We start from the raw sequence: 20,048 nt of genomic DNA, 5'->3' as shown, positions 1-20,048 counted from the left end.
TATTGGTCACATAGCGATGTGAACTATAGAGTGTTAAATCACATGACGATGTGAACTATTGGTGTTACATCACATGACGATGTGAACTAGATTATTGACACTAGTGCAAGTGGGAGACTGAAGGAAATATGCCCTAGAGGCAATAATAAAGTTGTTATTTATATTTCCTTATATCATGACAAATGTTTATTATTCATGCTAGAATTGTATTAACCGGAAACTTAGTACATGTGTAAATACATAGACAAACAGAGTGTCCCTAGTATACCTATAATTGACTAGCTCGTTAATCAAAGATGGTTAAGTTTCCTAACCATAGACATGTGTTGTCATTTGATGAATGGGATCACATCATTGGAGAATGATGTGATGGACATGACCCATCTGTTAGCTTAGCATAAATGATCATTTAGTTTTATTGCTATTGCTTTCATCATGACTTATACATGTTCCTCTGACTATGAGATTATGCAACTCCCGAATACCAGAGGAACACCTTGTGTGCTATCAAACATCACAACGTAACTGGGTGATTATAAAGATGCTCTACAGGTGTCTCCGATGGTGTTTGTTGAGTTGGCATAGATCGAGGTTAGGATTTGTCACTCCGTGTATCGGAGAGGTATCTCTGGGCCTTCTCGGTGATGCTCATCACTATAAGCCTTGCAAGCAATGTGACTAATGAGTTAGTTGCGGGATGACATTATGGAACGAGTAAAGAGACTTGCCGGTAACGAGATTAAACTAGGTATGATGATACCGACGATCAAATCTCGGGCAAGTAACATACCGACGACAAAGGGAACAACATATGTTGTTATGCGGTTTGACCAATAAAGATCTTCGTAGAATATGTAGGAGCCAATATGAGCATCCAGGTTCCGCTATTGGTTATTGACCGGAGATGTGTCTCGGTCATGTCTACATAGTTCTCGAACCCGTAGGGTCCGCACGCTTAACGGTCGATGACGATTTGTATTATGAGTTATGTGATTTGATGTACCAAAGTTTGTTCGGAGTCCCGGATGAGATCACGGACATGACGAGGAGTCTCTAAATGGTCGAGAGGTAAAGATTCATATATTGGAAGGCTATATTCGGACACCAGAAATGTTCCGGGTGATACCGGGTCACCGGAAGGGGTTCCGGGCAAACCCCGACAAAGATATGGGCTTAATGGGCCAAGTAAGGGAACACACCAGCCCACAAGGGGATGGTGCGCCCCCTATAGGGCCAGCCGCGTGGGGACAAAGGAAAGGGAGAGGAGGAAAAGGAAAGAATGAAGTAGGACTCCTACTTCCTTCCCCTCCCCCTCCTTCCTTTCCCCCTTGTCCAAATATGGTGAAGGGGGGCGAATTGGACTAGGGGCCCAAGTAGAATTCCTCCTACTTGGGCACGTCCTAGGCTGCCTCCCTCCCTCTCCCTCCTTTATATACATGGGGAGGGCACCCCTAGAACACACATCAATCGTTCCTAGCCATGTGCGGCGCCCCCGTCCATAGTTAACACCTCGGTCATATCGTCGTAGTGCTTAGGCGAAGCCCTGTGCCGGTAACATCATCATCACCGTCACCATGCCGTTGTGCTAAAGAAACTCTCCCTCAGCCTCAACTAGATCAAGAGTTCGAGGGATGTCACCGAGCTGAACGTGTGCAAATCGCAAAGGTGCCGTGCATTCGGTACTTGGATCGGTTGGATCGCGAAGACGTTCGACTACATCAACCGCGTTACTAAACGCTTCCACTTCCGTTCTATGAGGGTACGTAGACACATTCTCCCCTCTCATTGCTATGCATGCCTAGATAGATCTTGCGTGATCGTAGGAAATTTTTTGAAATACTGCGTTCCCCAACAATATGACCCCGCTCGACTTATTAACCCCCCTTGTCTCTGTCCAGGAGTTGCAAGTAGTTTCTGGTGTTTGTAGTATGCTGGAGGCCGTGCGCAACGTTGACCCGAGGGGTGGGCTGTGATGCAGTAGGCACGTGGCACGGTGTACTGGGACGCCCGTTTGGTCGGGAACCCTGCACACATCGTTCGGGGCCATAGTGGAAACCTCGGGCAGACTCCCTGCGGATGGAACCTGAATAGGCGTTAAACCTAGACTAGGGACTTGTGTGGTTAGTCAGGTCATGGTCTACACCCACGTCGGCTTTCTCTTGAAGTCTGCCGAGCACATGTCGTGTGCAGACGCTAAGTGGTGGAAACATGTGTGAAGAAGTACACCCCTGCAGGGTTATAAATGATCTATTCGAATAGCCGCGTCCGCGGTAAAGGACTTCTGGGTTGCCTATACAGTTCATAGACAAGTGAAAGTGGATACTCTAAAATGCGTAAGATAAGCGTGAGTGCTATGGATGGCGTTCTCGTAGGGAGACGGGAGCGGATCCATAGTGGTGTATTGATATGGTGAATATGTGGACTCGTGTGCGCCACCTCAAAAGAGTTACTTGCAGTCGTAGTTCAGGATAGCCACCGAGTCAAAGCTGGCTTGCTGCAGTTAAACTCCACCACCCATTTTTGTTGATACTGATGCATATGTAGCTAGTTCTGATGTAAGTCTTGCTGGGTACATTTGTACTCACGTTTTGCTTAATTTATGTTTTGCAGAGAGACTTCAGTCTCACTAATAGTTCCGCGTGAACTCCGACGTTTAGCTTGTTACCTCAGCTACGACCTTGTACCCTTTGGGGAGTCTTGTAGATAGATAGGCTTAGTAGCCCTCTCTCTCTTTTCAGATGTCTATACTCAGACATGTTTATGCTTTTGCCTGTCCTTGTTGCTTGTATGACTTGAATGCTGGGTCATCAGACCCATGTTTGTAATATCTATCTCCTCGGAGCCTAATGAATAAACAATTTGAGTCGTAGAGTTTTGTTGTGATGCCATGTTGTATTTGCACATATCGAGAATATTGTCTGTATGTTGATGAAATGCTTGGTATGTGTGGGATCCGACAATCTAGTTGTTTATTTTTGGTAGCCTCTCTTATGGGGAAATGTCTCCTAGTGCTTCCACTGAGCCATGGTAGCTTGCTACTGCTCCAGAACACTTAGGCTGGCCGGCATGTGTCCTTCTTTGTTCCTGTGTATGTCCCTTCTGGGAAATGTCACGCGTTGTTCCTGTAAGTCCTTGTAGCTTGCTGTGACTTGGGTTCATACGTTGATGACCGACACGTTCGTTGTTGGGTCATGTATGCCTGTCCCTGTAAGTTAGTGCCACTTTGGATTCACGACTAGTCATGTCGGCCCGGGTTCTTTACCATATGGATGCTAGCGACACTATCATATACGTGAGCCAAAAGGCGCAAACGGTCCTGGGCCAGGTAAGGTGGCACCAGTGGGAATATCGTGCGTGAGGCCGCAAAGTGATATGATGTGTCACATGCTAGATCGGTGTGATCCTGACACCACTTCACTATGCTCAATATCAAATTGATTAACTAAGTCCTTGGAATTAACTTTAGAGGATTTGATTTCCGATAAAAAGATTACCTTAGCATTAGTTGATCGCATCAAATTGTCAAGGTACACCATTTTCTGACTGTCGAGCCCCTTACCTTTGCCTTGACAATTCCAGGCTATCAGCTTCATCATCCTTGTTTCTCAATCTTCAATTATCCATGACCGCAACAGAGTAGAGCCTCAAATAAGTAATACCTTGCACTCACTGGCTCACCAGATCAAAGCAGCAAGCTAGACAACCGGATAAAAGGCTTCCACGTACAGGCTCAGCAGATCCAGGCACCGAGTAGGACCCTAGCGAAAAGCAGGTGGACTATGGACGGAATTAGATCGGGAGAAACTTGGGAGTTTACACACACAAGGAAATCTACACAAACACACATGAGCTTGGATCTGAATAGAATCAAGGGAAGGCACTCTATTTTATTCTCTCTAAAGGATATTGGGGAGAAGAGAGAACAGGGGGATTGCTGTGATCTGGAAGGAACAAGAGAATTGGACAAGAAAAATTAGAGTACTAATTGGGGATCAATAAAGGAAGAAAGAAGATTCAAGAGGAGAAATTAGGGGGAAGAAGGACGACATATCGCCAAGTCGCCAACCAGGACACATGTAACGCCCTCGATGCGGCTATATCTCCCACGTGTCGAAGCACGACTTAAAGGCATAACCGCATTGAAAGCAATGTCGCAAGTGAGGTAATCTTCACACAACCCACGTAATACATAAAGGGAAATAGATACATAGTTGGCTTACAATTGCCACTTCACACAATTACATGAATAAAGCATTACATCAACCAGATACAGTCAAGGTCCGACTATGGAACCAAAATAAAAGAAGACTACCCCAAAAGCTACACAGATCCCCGATCGTCCCGACTGGGCTCCACTACTGATGAAACACCCTCGATGCGATTATAGCTCCCACGTGTCGAGGCACGACTTAGAGACATAATCGCATTGAAGGCATATGTCGCAAGTTAGGCAATCTTCACAACATCCCATGTAATATAAATAATAAAGGGGAGATAACAATAGTTGGCTTACACTCGCCACGTCAATCAAGTACATAAATAACATTACATCATCCAAACACTCATGGCCCGACTACGGCGCCAAAATAAAAGATAACCCAACATGCGACACGGTCCCAATCACCCCCAACTGGGCACCACTACTGATCATCGGGGAAGGAAACATAGTAACGTTGAGAGTCCTCGTCGAACTCCCACTTGAGCTCATACGCGTCTCCTGGAGCGGAATCATCAAGCCCTGCATCTAGTGTAATAGTAATCTGTGAGCCACAGGGACTCAGCAATCTCGCACCCTCGCGATCAAGACTATTTAAGCTTATAGGTAAGGCAAGGTAATTATATGTGGAGCTGCAGCAAGCGACTAGCAAGTATGGTGGCTAACTTATTCGCAAAAGAGAGCGAGAAGAGAAGGCAAAGCACGAGCGAGAAACTAGAGAACAACCTGCGCAAACATTACTCCAACACCGTGTCCACTTCCCGGACTCCGCCGAGAAGAGGCCATCACGGTAACACACTCAGTTGATTCATTTTAATTAAATTAAGGTTCAAGTTATCTACAACCGGACATTAACAAATTCCCATCTGCCCATAACCACGGGCACGGCTTTCGAAAGTTCAAATCCCTGCAGGGGAGTCCCAACTTAGCCCATGACAAGCTCTCACGGTCAACGAAGGAATAGACCTCCTCCCAAGACGTTCCGATCAGACTCGGTATCTCGGTAACTCAAGACACTTCGACAGGTTAAAACAAGACCAACAACACCGCCCGAATGTGCCGACAAATCCCGATAGGAGCTGCACATATCTCGTTCTCAGGGCACACTCAGATGAGCTCTCCATACAACTAAAACCAAACCTCGAGTTTCCCCGAGGTGGCGCTGCACAGGACTCTAGTTTGGACCAACACTCAGAGGAGCACTGGCCCGGGGGGGTTTAAATATGATGACCCGCGGGCTTCGGAAACCCGAGGGAAAAAGAGGCTAGGTGGCAAATGGTAAGACCAAGGTTGGGCATTGCTGGACAAGCTTTAATCAAGGCGAAATATCAAGGGGTTCCCATTATAACCCAACCGCGTAAGGAACGCAAAATCCGGGAACATAACACCGATATGACGGAAACTAGGGCGGCAAGAGTGGAACAAAACACTAGGCGAGAGGCCGAGCCTTCCACCCTTTACCAAGTATATAGATGCATTAAGATAACAAGATAATATAATGATATCCCAACAAGTAAATAAATGTTCCAACAAGGAACGGCCTCCAATCTTCACCTGCAACTAGCAACACTATAAGAGGGGCTGAGCAAAGCGGTAACATAGCCAATCAACGGTTTGCTAGGACAATGGTGGGTTAGAGGTTTGACAAGGCAATTTGGGAGGCTTGCAAGCAAGTGGTAGGCATCGTAGCATTGGCATAGCAAAAGAGCGAGCAAACTAGCATAGCAAAGATAGTAGTGATTTCGAGGGTATGATCATCTTGCCTGCACAGTTGTCAGAGTTGACTGGATCCTCGAAAGCAAACTCAACGGGCTCCTCGTTAGCGAACTCGTCTCCCGGCTCTACCCAAACATGACAAACAAGCAACAAGGATACAATCAACCACGTGCAAAACTCAAAGAACGCAATGCAAAGATGAGATGCTATGCGGGATGCGATGCGGGATGCAAAATGCAAGCTATGACAGGAAATGCATGAACCTGGCCTCAACTTGGAAATCCAAGTGTGCCACTGGAAATATGAGACGAAATCGCTTGAAAACGATATAAAGAACGCCGGAATCGGAGTTACGGTTTGGAAATGGCAAGGATCCAAAAATGACACCGGTCTGCGATTTACAGCAAGTAGGCATCTAAATGCAATGAGATGAACATGCTACAACACCCAAATATGACAACAAAATACATGGCAAGGATTCATACAAGATTCTTAACAAAAGTCTAGCACTGAGCTATGGCCAATTCATCCATTAACAGGTTCAAACAAGCATGGCAAAAATGCATATGACAAACAGATCTCAGACTTAGTGAAATTAACACTTGTCTGGAATTTCAGATCAGATAGCCCTCTTCGGAGCCACAAAAATACAAGCTACAGGACCTTAACATGGCAAAGTAAAGCATGGCATGGAGCTACTCAAAGAGCTTAACAAAAGTCCCTTAGTGACCTTGAGCCAAAAGGGATCAAAAAATACAATTGCAAGCATGTGAACATAGCAAAAACATAATCAGTTTTCAGACTTAGTGAAAACTGGCACATGCTGAAATATAACTCAAGTAGGCATGTTCACGAGCTCGATGCACTCACTACGGTGCAAGTCATGGCAATGCAAGCATGCACCCATCAAGAAGGCACAAAATGAAATCTAGACATGGCAAGAACAAAAGCATAGCATGCACGGATCAACTACAACAACATCGGCAAAATTGCAAACAAGTTGACAATCTGCCCAGATTCACAAAGTAGCAAAAGTAGAGCTCGATTGACTCAAGCTAGGGTGCTCCATAATTGCAAACAAAGACATGGATGGATAGAGCACTACAACATTAACAAAACATCCTTACTGATCATCCTCAAAAGAGGCACGGATCACTAGGAAACAATATGAACATATGGCATCATGAGATAAACAGCTCCAGGACTTAGTGAAATTACTAAGTCCCTGAAAACAGAATTAGCAAGTGCACCACTTGGCAAGCTTGCACTAGACACCACACACATCACAAAAATACATGGGTTGCACCTCTGGAAAGATGACAAAACCCTTAACAAAACACATGCAGAACATCAGGGCATAACATGCACACATTAATCATGGCAAAAATGACAAAAACCTAAACAAAGTAGCAGATCTGACAATTAACTCAAGTAGCCCTCTTCTAACAGTATTTCAGGCATCAAGATGAACTCAAATGAAAATGATGCAATGGAATGAAATGATGTACTCTCTGAGATGAACATTTTGATATGCTATATGCATGAATCGGAGCTACAGATGCAAAGTTACGATGCGATGAACATGTGCATATGGATCTGGGAAACTCAGGACTTAGAAGAAATTTACACCTCCGGAAAGTCAACGGGCGGATGAGGATATCCGGGACGAGGAGATCCAGGCGGAGCAGGGCTGTGTTTGGATGGAGGGAGTGGTGGATCTGGTCCCGGTTGGCGCGGATGACGAGGACGGTCGTGGAGCTCGCCGGAGTTGGGGGAGATGGCCGGAATCGTCGAATCCGGCGAGGACGGCGGGGCGGCGAGGCGATGCGGGCGGCGCCGGCGATGCACACGGCGGGGCCGGCGACGTGTGGCGGCGGCGCATGACGAGACGGGCGGCGGGAGGCGGCAGAGGTGGCGGCGACCAGGCGGCAGCGCCGGTGGCGAAGAGCGGCGACGGGGCAGAGCTGCAATGGCGCGGCGGCGGAGGTGCGCGCCGGCGAGAGGCGAGGCGGCGGGGCGCGGTGGCCGGCGGCGAAGGTGGCGCACGGCGCGGGTGGCGGCTCGGGGAAGCAGGCGCGGGGAGGCGAGAGCCTCGGGCGGCGGCGGTGACCGGGCCCGCGCGGGCCGGATCTGGGCCCCGCGGGCCGCGCGGCGGAGAGAGAGAGCTGGCTGGGTGAGGTGGCGGGCGCCGATTGGCCTGGAGCGGCGGCGGGGATGACGTGGCGGCTCCCCATTGGTGGGAGTGAGGTGGCGGCAGGCGGTGGACACGTCCGGCGCGGCGTGGACGCGTCCGGCGGCGCGAGGAGAGTGATTTTAGGGTTTCATCCGTGAATAAATCGGAGGGGATCACATATATATAGGTAGAGGGAGCTAGGAGAGTCCAAATGAGGTGCGGTTTTCGGCCACGCGATCGTGATCGAACGCTCTAGATGGTGGAGAAGACTTAGGTGAGTTTTGGGCCAAAATGGAGGGGTGTTGGGCTGCAACACACACAAGGCCTTCTCGGTCCCTCGGTTAACCGTTGGAGTATCAAACGAAGTCCAAATGATACGAAACTTGACAGACGGTCTACCGGTAGTAAACCAAGGCCGCTTGGCAAGTCTCGGTCCAATCCGGAAATGTTGAATCCCCACACATGAAATAAAGGTAGAAATGACCACCGGAGGAGAACGAAGCGCCGGATTGCAAAGCGGACAACGGGGAAAATGCTTGGATGCATGAGACGAACATGTATGCAAAAGAAACGCACATGATGACATGATATGCAATGCAAGACACGCAAGCAATGACAACGCAACAACAACGAATCACTGGACGACACCTGGCACATCGGTCACGGGGCGTTACAACTGATCAACTGGAAACGGAACAACATAAAGGACAAGATCTTCATCGAGCTCCTCCTTGAGCTTGGTTGCGTCACCTGCTCGGTAACATCGGCACCTGCAAACTGGTTTTGGAAGTATCTGTGAGTCACGGGGACTCAGTAATCTCACACCCTCGCGATCAAGACTATTTAAGCTTATATGAAGGGTAAAAGGTATGAGGTGGAGCTGCAGCAAGCGACTTGCATATATGGTGGCTAACATACGCAAATGAGAGCGAGAAGAGAAGGCAATGCACGGTCGAGAAACTATGATCAAGAAGTGATCCTAGAACAACCTATGATCAAGCATAACTCCAACACCGTGTTCACTTCCCGGACTCCGCCGGAAAGAGACTATCACGGCAACACACGCGGTTGATGTATTTTAATTAAGATAAACTTCAGGTTTTCTACAACCGGACATTAACAAATTCCCATATGCCCATAACTGCGGGCACGGCTTTCGAAAGTTCAAATCCCTGCGGGGTGTCCCAACTTAGCCCATCACAAGCTCTCACGGTCAACGAAGGATATTCCTTCTAGCGGGAAGACCTGATCAGGCTCGGAATCCCGGTTACAAGACATCCTCGACAATGGTAAAACAAGTCCAGCAACACCGCCCGAATGTGCCAACAAATCCTGATAGGAGCTGCACATATCTTGTTCTCAGGGCACACTCAAATGAGACTAGCTACGAGTAAAACCAACCCTAAAGTTTCCCTGAGGTGGCCCCGCAGGCAGCTCAGTTCGGACCAACACTCAGAGGAGCACTGGCCCGGGGGGGGGGGGGGTTAAAATAAAGATGACCCTTGAGTCCGCGAAACCCAAGGGAAAAAGAGGCTAGGTGGTGAATGGTAAAACCAATGTTGGGCATTGCTGGAGGAGTTTTATTCAAGACAAACTGTCAAGGGGTTCCCATTATAACCCAACCGCGTAAGGAACGCAAAATCCCCATGTTCCAAACATGGAACAAGCTCCAATCTTCACCTGCAACTAACAACGCTATAAGAGGGGCTGAGCAAAGCGGTAACATAGCCAAACAACGGTTTGCTAGGACAAGGTGGGTTAGAGGCTTGGTTCAACAATATGGGAGGCATGATAAGCAAGTGGTAGGTATCGCAGCATAGGCATAGCAAAAGAGCGAGCAACTAAGCAAGCAAAGATAGAAGTGATTTTGAGGGTATGGTCATCTTGCCTGAGATCCTGCAAGGAAGAAGAATGAGTCCATAAAGAAGATAAACGGTCGAAGTCGAACGAATCCTCACAACACGACGTTATCGGAACCAACCCGAAGAAGCAACACCGGAAAGAAGCAAACAACATAGTAAACAACCACCAAATAAACATGGCATGATGCACACCCAAGTATGATGCATGTCCGGTTTAATGAGGCATGGCATGGCAAAATGCACAAACAAAACTACAAGTTAAGTGGAGCTCAATATGCAACGAGTTGCATATCGACGGAACACCACATCAATTATTTAGTTCTCTCTCATTTAGGTACTCAACAATATTAAATGTTGGTTAACATGGCAAGATGTGAAGCATAACAAAACTATACCATTTAAGCAATTTCAATGGGGCCGGATATAACAAACAACGCATCCGGTAAACCCCATATGCATTTAGCAAATTAATGCAAACAACAATTTAAACCATTTTTAATGTTGTTATCATGATGCGGATGGCATGTGCAAGTTTTATGCAAGTTTTAAGAAAATGTTGACATGAGCATATTATGAAGCATTTGTCATCGTGGCGGAAAGAAAGGGTGCCACGGCGACGAATCCGAAAATAATGCCACGGCACCATATCGGTTCCGGTAGCTCACGGGGATACCGGTGCAAAAGGAAAAGTGACGGAAGCGTGTCATGCAAGGATGGTGGGGTGCTCCTGGATACCGGGTCCCCACGGGTTAGCGACAAAAGAGGAGGACCGAGCAAGTGACAACTCGGACACGGTGCAGACAACGGGTGCATCTCATACAACACATGCAAACGTTCTCGGACGGTCGTCTCGGGGTTATACCTTCGAAGCGTGCGTTATCGGAGGGGTTCAAGTTCAAAGCGGTGTAGGGGAGTAGACGTTCTCGGGACGTTCGGTAGTGGAAGTAGGGGTACATGACGACGGTAGAGGTACTCGTGATCTGGGCGGCGGTAGTCGATCACGTTCTTAGTTGCACAATTTTCCGTAGATGTTCGAGATCACGGCGAGGGACTTGACGCATCGTTGAACTTGGCGTCCGAGGAATCCCGCGTAGCCGTACACGAGTCGTAGTCGAACTTGTCGGTTCCGTTACACGGTTCTTTGGAGACGATAATGGTGTACGGGTCTTTTGGCCCTGATAGTCGTGCACACATCCGAAGAGGAAAACTCGGTGTTCCGATGCGGTGTAGGGGTGCATGCCGATGGTCGTCGTGGTACTTGGCGTTTCATTCAGCACTCTTTCGAGCATCCGTGTGATCTTGTCGGTGGTGTACTTGGCGATTTCCAAAGCGACCTTGACGCATCCGTTCATAGAGGTACTTGGCGGTTTCGTTCAGTCGGTCTTGCCGGTCTCGGTAATGTAGTTGTACAATAGCGTCATCAAACTTGTCGAACCCAAACTCTTGGAGGACCGTCGTGGTACTTGGTGTTTCTTGTAACGGACGTCCTTTCGACCTTGAGAGAGAAGAAACAGCATGCCCACAGCGCCCAGTGTGGATGGTCCTGCAGCAACAGGAGGTCGATGGCGGAGCAACAACAAGACGAAGAGCTCGGCGGCCTGGACTCGCCAGTCGGAGTGACGACGGGGTCACCGGGTGGCGCAGGGACGGAGCAGCATCGGACGGCGAGGTGGATGTGCTGCCGGTGCCCCGCGGAGGCAGCAAGGCCAGGGAGGCGCGGCAGCGAAGCACGGCTCGCGAGTAGAGGAGGAAATCGTGGCGATGGTCATGGACTCCGGCGGCGACCGGACGCGGGGAGGCACTGCCTCGGGCGACGAGGTAGCTCGAGGAGGACCTCAGGAAGGGAGGTGCACGGCCAGAGGGAGGCGGAGCAGTGGACGGCAAGAGGAGCCGAGCGCGCGGGAGGCCGGTCCGGGCGCCATGGCGAGACGGCGGCGCAGAGGCGCGAGGCGAGCAGCTGGAGCGACAGCCGAAGGAGGCGCGACGAGGTGCAGGTGGAAGAGGCGCTCGGCGGGTCGAGGTTGAGCTCGCGTGCGAGGGCAGAGTGTGAGGGCTCGGGGCTCCTCCCTGGTGCGTGAGGAAGAGAGCGAGAGGAGGGTGTTTCGAGCAGAGCGCTGTAGGGAGATGGGGATCGAGGAGATGGCTCCTGGCGGCAGTGAGGGAACGAGGGAAAGAGGGAGTAGCGACTCAGGAAGGCTAGGGTTTGATCGGGAGTGGGCCTTGGGCCAAATTGGACTGCGGACTCCCTTCTCTCTTTCTCTCTTCTCTTTAACTTCTCGGAAAAAACAGAAAAGGACAAAGAAGGAAAAGAGAGAAAGGAAGCAAAGAGTGGACAAGAATTTGGGCATGGGGATTACTTTCCCGGACTCGCAAAAAAATAAGCTCGATCCAGAAAATAAAAGTGGCATGATTGAAAGATCTAGATTCAAATCCATTTGAATTTAATTCAAATGGTTTGAATAAGTTCAAGGTAATGAAGAGTCCAAAACTATTTGGATTTTTGGTGGAGCTCCGGAAAATGATGAAAGAATTTACGGACAAGGTTCGAGGTCAAGCAGCAAGATAACAAAGGCATGGGGAATTTTGCAAGTGTGTTTTAGGTGATTCCATAAGAATGGATTATTTTATAATAGCTCCACTAATATCGGGAGGATATATTATAAAGAGAAGTCATCCTTCCCTCGATTTAAATGGATCGAAGATCCATACGATTTATTTAGTTGAGATGCAAAAGATTTATGAGATGATGGCATGATGACATGATGCAATGCAAAAAAATAAAAGGGCAAGCACAAATGAAACACACGGCGAAACCCGGAATATAAGGAAGCCTTCTCGAGCATCGGTCTCGGGGCGTCACAACACATCTCTCTCTTCCCCCTCCGGCTAGCAGTTTAGTTAGAGCCTTTTAGTTCTGGCAAGGTTGGAGCTCGGATGGACGATGGCGCTTCATCTTTGAGTTGGTCTTCCTGACTTTGATTCTCACCCAATTCGTCTGTTAGGAAGTCGATGGAACTCTGCCATAAATTCATGTCTTCTCCTTCGAGCGAAGTTTCTCGTCGTGTGTCAGATCTGGTACCAGATGCTCCACATCAGTCCAACGACGACGACTACGACTCCAAGTTCCTGGTCCTTAAGGCCATATATGCATGAAGATTTACCGGTTGTCATCAACAAGGTCCAACCGACTCTGATATGGGAACAGTGTCGGTGGCTTGTTCTGGCAGCGATAGTGGTTGTTCGATGATCCAGATATCTCGATGTAATTTTAATTATATTTGAAGTGCTTTATACTTTCGGTGAACTTTTATAATAGGCCCCTATTATTTTATATTTACTTAAAGAAAAAACAATTCAGACTGGCAGTTTATCGAACAACCCGTAGGAAACCGAAACTGTGTGACATCCAAGCAAAACAGAGTATAATTCGGAGACGTACAAAATTACAACTCAGTACTCTAAAAGAACAGTTATCGTCCAGCTCTAAGTTAAGCCCACCGTTATTTACACGGCAACAAGTCTTCCCTGCCTCTTTCCCTGAGCCAGGCCCGCCTCGAAAACCCTAGCGTCGTCGTCGTCGGCGGCGGCCATGGCGTCGGCGGCGTCCAAGCGCTGCTACTACGAGATCCTCGGACTCTCCCGAGACTGCTCCCCGACCGACATCAAGCTCGCGTTCCGGCGCCTCGCGCTTACCCTCCACCCCGACAAGCAGGCCCCGGGCTCCGACGTCGCCGCCGCCACCGCCGCCTTCCAGGAGCTGCAACACGCGCACTCCGTCCTCTCCGACCCCCAGGAGCGCGCCTACTACGACTCCCACCGCTCCCAGATCCTCTTCGCCGACCCCGTCTCCTCCCGTTCCGGCACCGCCTCCGCCTCACCCGTCCCCGACCTATTCTCCTTCTTCTCCACCTCCGCCTTTTCCGGCTTCTCCGACTCCGGCCGCGGATTCTACAAGGTCTACGGCGACGTATTCGACAAGGTATACGCCCAGGAGGTCGCCTATGCCCGCCGCATGGGCATCCCCACCGACTCCATCTCCACGCCGCCGGTCATTGGCAACCTCGACTCCCCTTACACCCAGGTCACCGCTTTCTACTCCTACTGGCTGGGTTTCGGCTCGGTTATGGACTTCGGGTGGGCGGCCGAGTGGGACGCATCCCGTGGGGAGAACCGCCGTGTTAGGAGGCTCATGGAGGAGGATAACAAGAAGGCAATGCGCAAGGCGCGGCGGGAGTATAACGATGCTGTGAGAGGGTTGGCTGCCTTCTGTAAGAAGAGAGATAAGAGGGTGGTTGACATGGCACTGCGGAAGAAGGCAGAGGAAGAGAAAAAGAAGAAGGAAGAGATGGAGCGAAAGAAGGCTGAGGAGAAGAAGAAGAAGGAGCGGGCAATGGCGTATCAAGAGCCTGAGTGGGCGAGGGTGGACGAGATCGAGTTAGCCTTTGAGGAAGAGGATGATGAGGAGACGAGGGAAAAGGCCAAGGAGGAGCTGTACTGTGTCGCCTGTAATAAGAAGTTCAAGTCGGAGAAGCAGTGGAAGAACCATGAGCAGTCAAGGAAGCATAAGGATAAGGTGGCTGATCTGAGGATGGCCTTTAAGGAGGAGGAGGAGGCTCTAAAGGAAGCCGAGGAGGAGGCAGGAGGTGAGTGGGAAGAAGTTGATGTGGGGTTCGACTTCAAGCCTGCTAACGAGTCCGAGGAGAGTGATTGGTCAGATGCTGCAGAAGAGTTGGCTGAGGAGTTGGACGAGGGCTTGGAGGTGGCGGATGAAGACAATGGTAATAAGGACTTCAATAATGGGGAGCAGGAGGTTGGTTCATATGATGAGACAAGTGTGTTGGAGGCGATGTTGTCAAGCCGTAAGAACAAGAAAAGTGGCTATGTGGTTCCTCAAGAGGAAGCTCCTTCTGTTGTTACAGAGGATGATAACAGTGAAGATAGAAATTCTGAAGTTAAGAGTGTCAAGAAGAAAGGACGCCGGAGGCGGGCATCAAAGAAGGGACAAGATGAAGGTAGTTATGCTGATAGTGGACATGGTATGAAGAATGATGTTCCGTATGAGGAATCTGTGCATGATAATGATGAAAATGATGCTGATGATAAGGCGGAAGGTCCACCCACTTCTAATGATGACGGCACATCAGCAAGCGTTGGAAGCCAACAGAACGAAAAGACTGACAATCCTAAAAAGAACAAAAAGAACAAGAAAGGCGCAGAGAAGAAAACAACTGTTTCTGCTGACCTAAAGTTCACATCAAAGGGAAAGAAGCAAAAGGTAAATTTACAATTGTGCTCTTTTCCAATCCAGGACATAGTTCTTATTTTTGTCGTATACTTCGTAGCAAGCTTATCCTGGTATTTGTGTTGTGGTTAAACCCTGTAATGTTGTTTCGATCCGATAGCAAAAACTATTTGACATTGTTTGAGCCATATATGCAACTTCAAGTTGCTTGATGAACCGCCTAACTGCTCAAACCCCGTATAATTTCCAATGGTTGTATTAAGGTGAGCAGATAGGGTGTCTTTTGTCGCTGAAGAACCACTTATTTGGAGCCCTGTGTGAGCAGATTACTATATACTCCATTTGTGAGAACTATGTCACTAGAGAGCCATGTGCAAAAGGGTTGATTATACAGTTTTACTAAAGCACATCTAGATCTGCCAAGTATTGCACAACTAAGTCCTATGTCATTGATTTTACGTGGAGATTTGTGCAAATATTTTCTTTTGTCTTTTTTTTCCTTCCTAGTTTGAACTAGGACACATCTAGATATGCCCTAGGCAGACCCTTGATTTTATACTAATAAGAACATAGTTTCCTAATCTCGTGCTATGTCAATTCCAGCGCCCTGTCGGGGAAGGTTGTCCCTACAAGTTAGTTCAATGGGCTTCTAGCATGTTTGTGATGTTCTAATACATTTTTATATATTCATCATAGTGTGGATTACGAACATCTTATTGATATATGATAGGAAGGGAAATATGATGATAGCCTTCATGAGAACTGTGTATGGTGATTGAGCATGTGAGTGCTGATGGGTTTTGAGCTAGGCAGATGGAGTTATTGTTTTATGTACAAGTGTTTTTTTTTCTTCTGCCGGGAGTACAGTGTTCTTGTCTTTGATAGTTTTCGTACTATAAAAACTGAAGTCCCTGGACTTATGAGATTGAACTCATGATACTAAATACCATTTACATTTAGTAATTAAGTGAAGATAACTAACTCTTCATTTTATTTTATACACACCCTCTTATGGGTATCTCTTGTTTGCTAAACTCAATATTTTGGCATGAAATCCAAGAGATACAGATCTGATCCGCCACTCTAAACTTTTATGCTCACCCATCATCTTACTTGGGCTTTCATACTTGGGAAAATAAAGTTGAGTACGATTAAGTATATGTCATAGGACATTGGTCAACATAATATACGAGTTAGTCAGTTCCATGTCAATTGCCATATGATGATGTCAGTTCCATGTCAATTGCCATATGATGATGTCAGTTCCATGTCAATTGCCATATGATGGTGTCAGTTCCATGTTAATGGCCATATGCTGCTTTTCTGTGTGTCTGTTCAACTAAGTTGGTCTAGATTGGCATAATTCCAGTTTTCTTTTATTCTTGTTATATGTTTGAAATTAGCTCATGTGTTTTGCTCCCCTAATGAAACACACACACATTACATCCATGCACAGATGTGAAATCTTATAAAAAATAAAAATCTTTTGTGTTTCACCGTGGCTGTGGTTTGTAAGCCGAGGCAATATATTTCCAAATTCGTTTCATCATGAAATATATTTCCACACTATATTTGATGTGGTGTATATTAGTATATTATTCTATGGACTTGGTCAAACTTAGACTTAGGACAAAGCTAGAACTTCAGTTAATTTGGAATGGTGGCAATACATCTTATGGTTCCAATGTTTGTAAGCCGAGGTGAGGCGAGGCGCTGTACCCCCGCCTCACCTTTTAAGCGCTTGTAGCGTAAGGCGAGGCGACGCCTTAGACACATAAATATATTATAAATATGGCAGCCAATTAGGAGATTTAACAACTAGCATTAATGTAAATGCTCCACAAGTTGCATAACATGATAACTTTTACCAAAGCATAGGCCTCAAATCATGTTGTGAGCTAATATATGACAGGAAGGCGCCTTTGAACATCAGCTTCATCCTCCTCATCTGTATATCGCTCCATAGCTTAAACTTTATTGTGTTCTAATGAATTGCGCATCTCTTTCCTAATCTCGATGGATGCCATGGAACACTTATCCGCATCACTGGAACCCCCAGAAAGGTGCCGCTTCAGCCTTCTCACTCCAGCATGGACTAACTTGCCATACAATGTACACTGGAATAAATCTTTCCTTTCTAAATCTGGCCAGAACCATACTTCCAAGCTGGATTGTTGGATGTACCTCTTCTCCTAGGATCATTGGATAGATCATAAGCATTACCAGCCACAGGATCCATCAGAGCAGGTACACCTGGCTACTGCAGCAACACTGAGAGAAGGCCCAACCAGCCGTTAAAGAAAAAGAGAGAAGAGCCAAATCACTAGAGCAACCAGATCAAGCATGGGGAAGGAGAGAAGCGGTGGTGGGGCTGCTGCCTTGTTGGTGGATAAGCAGATTTGGGAGGAAACTGATGTGCGGGAGGAGGAGAGGGGGCAAGCAGCCAGGCACATCTACCTTATGCTGCTGGGAGAAACAAAGCACTGGGAGAGGGGGGATAGAAGAAAGAGCAGAGGGTGGGGAAGTGAGATGAGCGCGGGAGTCATACCTTGCTGATGCACCCAGAGGAGGAGGGGCACAGGTCGAGCCGTGGAGGAAGGTGCCACCGCCAAAGGTCCAGAGAGGAGAGGAGGAATCCCTTTACGATTGGTTCGATCCTACCCCCCCCCCCCCCCCCCCCCCCTCCTCGCACCTGTTCGTGCGTGAGCCAGTTTTTCCCACTAAAGTTTCCTGCACGGGCCACTCTCAGCCGCCCATGCCGTCTGATCTGGGACAAGGCATCGCCCTGCGCCCCTAGGTGGACGATTCAGACATCCTACTGTCCTAGGCGGACGCCTTACGGAGCTGTCAAAGGTGAGCCCGATGCCCTGCCGTACCTTAGGTGCGCCTTAAAAACAATGTGTGGTACTATACGGAGCTGTCAAAGGTGAGCCCGATGCCCTGCCGTACCTTAGGTGCGCCTTAAAAACAATGTGTGGTACTATACGGACATGCAGAATTCGTTCATCGAAACCATGTTTGGCCTACACACGTGGCATGTTGACGGTCGCTATCGAAACCATATTTGACCTTTCATTCTCACTCGCGGTCCCTCCTTTCTATTCCCCACACACAAGTTCATGGCGGCAGACGGTGGAGCGACTGCATCCTGGAACAGGTGAACCTTAAGCATAGCCAGCGCCCAGCGGTCACCTCTGATGTGTGCTATCCTTGCTCTGAACTGGGCTCCTTGCTGGCGTCACAGCACTCTAACGGTATTCAAACCCCCAGGGCACTGTACCACTAATGTTCCATGCTGACCTGCTGGAGGAGGCATTCTTCAGCAGCAGCAGCGGCCATGACGTGGAGGAGAAGCAGCTCCAGAAGCCATGGATCCTAGTGCTGACTCCTTTGACTCGCTCGTCTTCACGTGTGAACGTTGGCATGCTGGCATGCTAGATGTTGTGTATCTGTGCCCCCTGGGGTGAGGGGAGCTGTTGCTTGTGCTGCGGACAAAACAAGCTGATGTCTGTGCTTGAAAACCTCATGAAAACGAGCTGTTGCTTGTGTGTCTGTGGCACCCGCAAATCACGAGGATTGCAGCATGGGTGCTATCCGAGAGCCGCTGAAAGGCAGCACCACCACTGGCGCTGGGTGCCTGGATGTAGCAGTGGCTTTCAAGGTGCAGTTGCTCCACCGATGCTGTCGCCGCATGCTCATGTCTGCGGAAAAGGAACGAGGGACCCCAAGTGAGAATGCGAGGGATACCAGAGGTTTGCATGCAAAATAATTCTGTATTTGGTTATTCACATGGGGCACATGTTGACGTGGTGACCGTCAACATGCCACGTGCGCAGGTCAAACATGGTTTTGGCAGCTTAGGACCTGTGATGAACTACAAACTTTTGGAACCTGAATCTGTAGTGTTGAAGTTTTTGGACTACCGTGACACAAGAACAGTTTTAGGGCCTCTGCATTTCACTCTTTGGAAAACACATAAATTTCCGACGATCAAATATTGCTAAATGCTACTTGTTAAGCATTTGTAATACAATCTGGATTTTCTTTCACGAGGATAATATGAAGCTTTTGTTTGCATCAAGTATGAATTATTAATCTTTACGTGACATGCCATTTTCAACAATAAGTAACACTGCTTCATCGTACCAGGAGGTTTCGAAGGCACGCAATGATTGTGAAACATGTGGAGATACTTTCGAGTCAAGGTACCCTCCCTGCCCTCTCATTTATTTTGCTGCCACATGCCCATTACATTTTGTTAACCTGAAATAACCTTTATGTTTCATTCAGGAGCAAGTTGTTTTCTCATTTGGAAGAAACAGGTCATGCTGTGATCAAGGCACGACAGAAAAAGCATTAAGGCGAGGAATAATTAGATATTTTTTGTTTGAGCATTCTCTCTCCCAGTTCTAGTTGGTGGTAGCATGTCGATATCAGTGCTCTGCCATTCTTGTAACATGTCTTGTTTTGGGCGCCTCCATGCACATGAAGGTTTTGACCTGAAATCAGTTTCCCTTCCCCTCGTCTTGTTTGTAGGGAGGTGCTTGCTGTCTTTGGTTTAACACATTAACAAACAGAGTGAAAACACCATATCACCCAGGGAATCCTGTTTATGAAAATGTCATTTGATAAATAGTTTCTTTCTCATTTTTGCCAACCAACAAAGACAAGACACACATAGTGCTACTTTGACAGGATGTGACAGACAAATCTTAGGGAGAGGGTAAGTTTCTGTGGTCATGCCACTTGTTATTCTTGAAAAAACGTAGCGTAACAAACTGAGTCGATCCGATGTTGTGCAACTTTCTACTACTATGTTCATTCATTCATGCACCTTAA

The 20,048-nt window shown here is 47.9% G+C and overlaps 1 protein-coding gene across 1 annotated transcript; it reads left to right on the top strand.

Moving 5' to 3' along the window:
* Nucleotides 1-13,447: 13,447 nt before the first annotated feature.
* LOC125508539 (DNAJ heat shock N-terminal domain-containing protein) lies at nt 13,448-19,842 on the top strand. The gene is made up of 3 exons (XM_048673267.2): nt 13,448-15,242; nt 19,359-19,414; nt 19,500-19,842. Exons 1-3 carry the CDS (start codon nt 13,557-13,559, stop codon nt 19,567-19,569), a joined length of 1,812 nt encoding a protein of 603 aa, XP_048529224.2. The 5' UTR covers nt 13,448-13,556; the 3' UTR covers nt 19,570-19,842.
* The last annotated feature ends 206 nt before the right edge of the window (nt 19,843-20,048 follow it).

Source organism: Triticum urartu, chromosome 5A (genome assembly GCF_056163025.1).
Source record: "Triticum urartu cultivar PI428250 chromosome 5A, HENAU_Tu73, whole genome shotgun sequence".
Classification (NCBI taxonomy): domain Eukaryota; kingdom Viridiplantae; phylum Streptophyta; class Magnoliopsida; order Poales; family Poaceae; genus Triticum; species Triticum urartu.
This window is presented reverse-complemented; position numbering and strand designations above follow the sequence as displayed.